Source organism: Bipolaris victoriae, assembly GCF_000527765.1.
Source record: "Bipolaris victoriae FI3 unplaced genomic scaffold scaffold_30, whole genome shotgun sequence".
Taxonomy (NCBI): domain Eukaryota; kingdom Fungi; phylum Ascomycota; class Dothideomycetes; order Pleosporales; family Pleosporaceae; genus Bipolaris; species Bipolaris victoriae.
In genome coordinates this window covers 1-6,783 of record NW_014575362.1, presented here as the reverse complement: position 1 = coordinate 6,783, position 6,783 = coordinate 1, and the positions used below count along the sequence as shown (strand labels likewise).

The 6,783-nt window shown below is 51.3% G+C and overlaps 4 protein-coding genes across 4 annotated transcripts; 3 read left to right on the top strand and 1 right to left on the bottom strand.

Moving 5' to 3' along the window:
* Positions 1–674: 674 nt before the first annotated feature.
* COCVIDRAFT_25432 (hypothetical protein) lies at positions 675–1,015 on the bottom strand (the record flags this gene model as incomplete). Its single annotated transcript, XM_014702433.1, has 2 exons — positions 675–800; positions 878–1,015. 2 exons carry the CDS (start codon positions 1,013–1,015, stop codon positions 675–677), a joined length of 264 nt encoding a protein of 87 aa, XP_014557919.1.
* A 487-nt stretch (positions 1,016–1,502) lies between these two features.
* COCVIDRAFT_14811 (hypothetical protein) lies at positions 1,503–2,045 on the top strand (the record flags this gene model as incomplete). Its single annotated transcript, XM_014702422.1, has 3 exons — positions 1,503–1,584; positions 1,636–1,892; positions 1,962–2,045. 3 exons carry the CDS (start codon positions 1,503–1,505, stop codon positions 2,043–2,045), a joined length of 423 nt encoding a protein of 140 aa, XP_014557908.1.
* A 126-nt stretch (positions 2,046–2,171) lies between these two features.
* On the top strand, positions 2,172–2,681 carry COCVIDRAFT_95820 (hypothetical protein; the record flags this gene model as incomplete). The annotated part of the gene is made up of 1 exon (XM_014702458.1): positions 2,172–2,681. The coding sequence occupies one exon, from the start codon at positions 2,172–2,174 to the stop codon at positions 2,679–2,681; it is 510 nt and encodes a 169-aa protein (XP_014557944.1).
* A 2,097-nt stretch (positions 2,682–4,778) lies between these two features.
* On the top strand, positions 4,779–5,724 carry COCVIDRAFT_36558 (glycoside hydrolase family 45 protein; the record flags this gene model as incomplete). The annotated part of the gene is made up of 3 exons (XM_014702457.1): positions 4,779–5,240; positions 5,305–5,486; positions 5,544–5,724. 3 exons carry the CDS (start codon positions 4,779–4,781, stop codon positions 5,722–5,724), a joined length of 825 nt encoding a protein of 274 aa, XP_014557943.1.
* Between the last annotated feature and the right edge of the window lie 1,059 nt (positions 5,725–6,783).

The following is a 6,783-nucleotide window of genomic DNA, read 5'->3' as shown; positions in this document are numbered from 1 at the left end:
TAGCAATCCCTTATTGTGAGGCTTTTTTTGGCCGAGGCTGCCAGCCTCTTGATGGACCCTGGGTTGGTCCGTAGAGTGCTCTAGCGACGCACCAGCTAATGTCTCACTTAATAGTTACTGCAGGGCCTCGTATTCTACTACTAGCTTTCCGCACCCCGCCAGGCGGTAAAAAGTGCCGTCCAGTGCATTTTGGTTATTTCTCTCATAAGCTGTGAAGTACTTAAGGTGCTGCCTACACTCTGTGATCACCTGTTGAACCTTGAATGCGCGCAGTCATTTTCAGAGACTAAGTGAATCGCATCACCGCAATGTCTCAAGTAGACTTTGCAGGGATTCCAGACGACAGCATAGCAAGCCATGGTGCATGGTATCAGTCCAGAGTAGGCTTTTGGGCTGAGTATAGTGAGTATTCATGGAACTGACTGCAGTTAGTATGTTTGCACGTTAGCATGTCGCGCCGGTGTCACACCAACACCTCTAGGTTGAACGCGCGATGACTGCGCCGTACCAATAGCCACACACTATCAACCATTTGAAGTATCGAATATTAGTTTCAATTTATGCCAACCAAAAAAAGATGAGAATAATCAATCTAGTGTTACGGTCCACTTGGGTGGGGTTCCATTCTCCAGCCCTTCGCTTTGCCCCCCGCATTGTTCAGAAGCCCGATCAATCTATTTTCCTTCGCCAGCACGTTTCACGCCTCCTGCAACATCGTTTGCGCCCTTTTCAATGCTCGTAGCCACATCGGCGAGGCCCCGGGCAACGGGCCGGCCAGCACTGCCTGTGGCGCCCTCAACCTGGACGTTGGAAGATTTCAAAATCAGCCTTCTTGTGGCGTATATGCCATGCGCGCAGTCGTGAATATACTACTTACCGTCTCACCAACGCCTCTTCCAAGGGCTCCGACTACGCCACCCAGAGTGTTTGTAACACCACCAACAGTGTTTCCAACGGTAGAGGTTACAAACTTCACACCAGAAGTAACACCACTTTCATTTTGTCCGATGGGCATCTTGTTTATCTGGATCGCGTCTTGACAGGGTAGTAATTTGTGTTCTTTTCCGATTCTAGGGCTCGGGATGCTTTGTGGTAACAATAGAGTTTTGGGGGCTGTTGCAGACTTAGTAGATAGGAGTGTCGGTGTTGTATGCCGTCCACTGGATCTAGTGCATTTATGTGGTGGTAGATGGGTGACGTCATGGGGCTTTGCAACACCAGACGCAGCGTGTTTTCAAGAAATCTCGCACTTTACAGCCCCCCAGGCTTAGCCCTTGCAACTCTCATAAAGGCCTTGTTTTTTGTTTGCCACGGGTGATGTTGCGTGGCCATCCTGGCACACGTCGACTGTTGCTGGTTGGCTTCTACACAGTTGTTGGACAGATCTCATGTATAACCCTTTGCATATGTCATAGAGATGGACGTATGGTCATTGCTGGGTATCGCAAATCCATAGGATCCCCTGGGGGTTACCCTTGGTATTGCTTGTAGTGTTGAAGATCATGGCGATCACTCGATCCTTCGTGTCGTCCTTGGAACCCGTTGCCTACAGGCCTTGCCAGCACCTCTTACCGCACTGGGCAGGTGTGTAAGGATTTGTTCTTTAACGGCGACAAACGTGGAATCCTATTGCAGATGAAAGTGCAAGAACATACACCACACCCACCCACATGGGCATACGGACGGTAAGGGATCCGGGCCGGGAATCTGATCCAATCTCACCTGGGCGCCTGAAGAAGGCGCAGCCCACGGGATGCGATAACATGAAATCCCATCGCGCGCCATTGGTCGATATCATCTGGAAGGAAGCTAGTCCAACAAAGTCGGGCGAAATATCTTTGCGAATTGCAAAAGCACATCGGACTTACGGCCGAAGGCCTCCGCTGGCGGAGGTTTGTTATCGCCGACTTCAAGTTCAACTTGTGCTGTAAAGCTGTGAAGCTCACTACAAAATTTTGTAGCAAAAGGTCGACTGTCCCACTTCTTGTATTAATACGTCAGTTGCTGTGTCAAAAGATTGCTTTATAATTACTCAGATTTCATGAGCATACCCCATTGAAGAGCTAGGAACATCCGATCTGAAGTTGGAAAAGCAAAAAGCTCACCCATACCCAAAACCACGCCAGTAGGCCACAACCCAAGCAATCAGCAAGAGACGCGAATAAAACAAAATGACCTCTCTCTTCCCACATCCGGTCTATGCCGAGGATCAACCGTATGCGCGCAGTATCTTGTACCTTCACGTTATGCGCGCTTCAGCCATGTCCCTTTCTTTTTTCTCGCTTGCGCGCTTCCCAGCCTCTATCATTGGAGCGCGCTACAACAAGGCGCCAATCGACTACAACGTCATACTCGCGCGTACGCTGAAGACAGCGGGCCGTGGACTTGTGTTGGGAACAGCAGCGGGTGCGGTGATGACGTGGGGCCGCATGAGAGGACTCGAAGAGATTGAATGGAAAGATAGATCGTGGAGGATTTTGGAAAACAATGGCGAAGTACAGACGGACTGGGTTACGCTGGGTTGTGCAAGCGGAGGTGCAGTTGCTGCTTTGATTGCTGCACGGAGAGGAATGATAAAAATGCCCGTTGGTGGAGCGGTGCTAGGTGGATCAGGTGCTGGTATGGCAGCTGGAGTGCCGTACATGGTTGCATCGTTTGTGGCAGGAAGAAAGTCTGCTTGAATCTGACGACGAAAAGGGGGAGCAGAGATAGAGAGAACTTTAAAAAGGATAAGCTGGAGTCAAAAAGGATCCTAAGCGGCCTTTGTGATATGGTAATATGTAAGACGATCTGATGAATTCGTGGTGTCAAGTGTGTATTGTTTCCTTATGGACTTGTTACTTTCTATGTCAAGATGACTCTATTTCCTTAAGCGATAAGCAGCGTATGTTGGCGTAGATTTTCATCCCCTATATTTTTTCAGAACTTGGTGTACAGTTCAATCGGATGTACACGGCTCTTTCTCTGTAGTGTAGTCAATAGTCAACCGTATTCATGCCCCGGGGCTCACGACGAGACCTACATAGGCATACTCAACTGGAGAACGTGCCCTACTTCCAACAATAGATTCAAAGTCAATACATTGGTGAGACGACCAAGAATATCGGACCAAGCAAAGACAAGACATGTAAGTATGCATAGTGAGTAGAGAAGAGCGTGGGCCACTGCTTGGATGATGCCAATATGTGGCTAACAGGTCCAGGTTTTCGGAGACGATTTTGCCAGGTTGATAGTTTGGATATTATCAGCACCATCCCTGGCATGTATGTGAGCATTGTCCATTTCTTGTATTCCTGGGCGCATATGAGTCTGATTCAATGACAGCGGTTTCAGAAACATAGTTTCAAGGCGAGTACGACAAGTGCAAGGATGGCTGCGTAGAGACCATTGGGCAGTCGCAGCAAGTGCCGGGTAGAGTGTGATGTATGCACACATACCGGGAAAGCTCGACATGAGGTCTGGCCTGGAGTGTTTGTATGCTACTACCTAGTAATAAGGGTGGTATACTAGCACGCATACGTGTTGTTGCATTCGTTTGGTTTGGCTGCATTGGAACATTTTTGTGATGTGCCTTGGTCCTGGACATATACCAGAGGGTGTTATAGCATGTACCCCTCGTTGTGAAGTTGAAATTATCCATCCGACCACGCCAACCCAACACAGGCTCCGATGCCTATTGCTGAGGGTAAAAGCCCCCTTGGCGATTTTGCTACTTGGGCTGGTGTTGGTCTGGACGCGATATTGGCTATTCGGCCAATCGGACATATTTTTCAGTAGTCGCTCGGTCGGAAGTGACGCGGCACAGACGGACATGGCAGAGGGCCAGACGCGTGGATGTTCCGTGCACAGGGTCCATGAGAGCCTTGAAGGAAGGGCACGCGCCACTTTGTCGTGGGGCTTACGGGCATCTGGTAATCTTCATGGTTCGTGTTTGCAGGCGGCGGTGTGAACGCTTGCCGGCGGACGGAGCAATACGTTTAGAGTAGCGGGGCGAGTGTAACCGATAATGGGCCCCCCGAGCGAGGGCGGAACGTGAGACGTCTGACCAGAGGATTAGGCGTTGGTTCGGCAATGGCAGCCGTGTGGTGTGGTGTGGCATGTGGCAATGGCAGCGTAGCATGCTCTGGCTATTGACGGGCGTCGTCATTGGGGAGGTTACGGCAATTTAGAGTAGCAGTACCAGCAGAGTGAATTGAGTGCATGTGAATCATAGAGTCCGCGATTGCCGAATTGCGGGGGGGCGATATATGGTCGGTGGTAAGTGTGGGGAAGAAGAGTGCCAATACCAGAGTAGAGTAGTCATCCCAATACCACGAGGCAGACGACCAGGGGTGAGGATGATTAAGAAGGTGGCGATGCGACAAATGGCAGCCCGTCGCGTGTGCATGTGCATGGCATGGGACGAAAGACAACGTGGTGCACGCAGTGGCAACGGCTTGCTGGGCCTCTCAAATGCCATTGCCCCGGGTCCCGTTTCAGTATCCAAGCTCCGCCGATCCCTGCCAGGTGCACAGCAGGATGGTTCATCTTGTCGGCCTGGGATATCAAAAGCAGCTTAATTTCTCCTTGCGGCCAGACTAAAACAGGACCCCTCTTTGTCGCTGCTACCAAGATCCTTCAAATACATACACACGCCCGGCCACCAACACGGCGCAATTCTCCAGCCCAAGAACCATGCCACTGACCTGTTGACGACTTCGACATCATCATCATCACCTCGACCTCCCATCTACATCTACTACCTCTTCCACACATCCACAACCACACATCCACAAATCATGGCGCGACATGTCCGAAACACTCTCATCTCCCTCCACCTCTTTGCCCTTCTTTCTCATGCCGCCAATCTCAACTACTCGGGCGAAGCCGTGACTACGCGGTACTGGGACTGCTGCAAACCATCGTGCGGGTGGAATGGCAAGGCCGATTTCAGCAGCCCCGTAGAGTCGTGTACAGCAGACAACAAGCCCACCAACCCTGCCGCTGGCACTGGCTGTAACGGTGGTGATGCCTTCCAGTGTGCCGACCAGCAGCCATGGGCTATCAACGACACAATGTCCTATGGCTTTGCTGGTGTCTACATCATGCCGTCCCTCACGCACGGCGGCATCGAGGACGCTTGGTGTTGCGCATGCTACCAGCTGGACTTCACCAGTGACCCACTGATCGGAAAGAGCATGATTATCCAGGCCTCAAACACGGCATACGACATTACAACAGCAAACCGCTTCACCCTTGCAGTAAGTCATGTTTTTTTTCCAGAACCCTGCTCGATAGTGTAGTGCAGAGCTGAGTCTTTACCAGGTACCTGGTGGCAACACAACATCGGTCGACGGATGCGCCAAGCAGTATGGCGTCGACCAGTCCGTCTTTGGCCAGAAGATGGAGGGCGTCAGTTCGAGCAACGACTGTGCAAACCTACCCGAGGCCCTGAGAGCGGGATGCCGGTGGCGTTTTGATTGGCTCCAGGACGCGTCGTTCCCCAGGTATTTGATTTCCACTGCCGGCCTACACACCATGCACCTAGCACTAACATTGCACAGCGCCAATTTCAAGCGTGTCGTGTGCCCAGCCGAGATTACGGCCAAGAGCAACTGTGTGCGCAACGACGACAAAAGGCTTGCTTCGGGCCAGACGACTTCCGCAGCCCACAGTCTCAGCCCTAGCCTGCCTCGTACTATGGCTCTCGTTGCCGCTACGATGCTAACCTTAATATCGGTATAGCATCGGTGATGCTCCCTGCGCGTCACGTTCCTGCGGCCCGCTCACGATCCGTCACTCTGTTCATTTCGCTTGCCCTCCTTTTGCACTCTCGAAGCCGAGACTGAATGGCATCGTCAGATGACAAAGAAAGGGCAAGCCCATTTCATGCATGGATACCCTACCCGATAAAATACCCGCATTAACACGCCCACCCTCCGTGTCCAGACCGCACTCGCTCAGGACTCGGAGTCGCCGGTGATGTGCTGGTGCATAAGTGTGGCTTTCCCCGGTTTTTTTTCTCAGTCTAGTATCATCTGGCCACCAATGGAAAGGGTGTGTGTAAAAAAGATGACATGTACGCTATTACGATTGATCTGCATATTGGTGTTTGGAAAGCTTCTTTTTTTCATATAGTGGGTGCCGATTTATGGACCACATTCAGCCTTTGGAGCGTTCAGTACTCTGGTGAGAATGATGATCACTTTGTTCTTGACCACTCAAACTCCTCCATGTTCAGTCATGCCTCTCTGAGTGTAAGCATGAATATATGCCTTGTATGCAGATCCTGGAGTCATATCGGACGAGAACTAGTGGGGCAGTATCTGTGGTAAACGGTGAAGTGACTTGCTGGGACGCCAGCTGGTTGGTCGAGTGGATACAACGATCCAGGCATTCCAATACACTCTGAGCAGCTGGCCGTCAGCCAATACTCCATGCCGGATCAAACAGGATGCAAGTCACTTTATTGCGATTTACCCTGGTTACCGTCAGTGAACTCTAACGGACTGCCTGAAGCCGCAGTCACTTCCGCAAAAGCATATGTTCCCCGGATTTTTATGTAAAGTACAAAAGTAAGCGAAACCCATTAGTACAGACGGCAAAAGCACTCAGGCGAGCGCTAAGGGACATAGCGCGGTGATTGTTGTAGCACTAGAGGACAAAATACACTTCGTTTAGGCAGATTGACAAGTCAGCGCAGAGGATTAAGACGTCCAGGGCAGCGCCCTTGCCGTTAGCCTCGCAAAAAGAGAGCCTTTTTGCTCGCCCGAGGCGAATGCGCGCGGCCTTGAATGGGGGGGG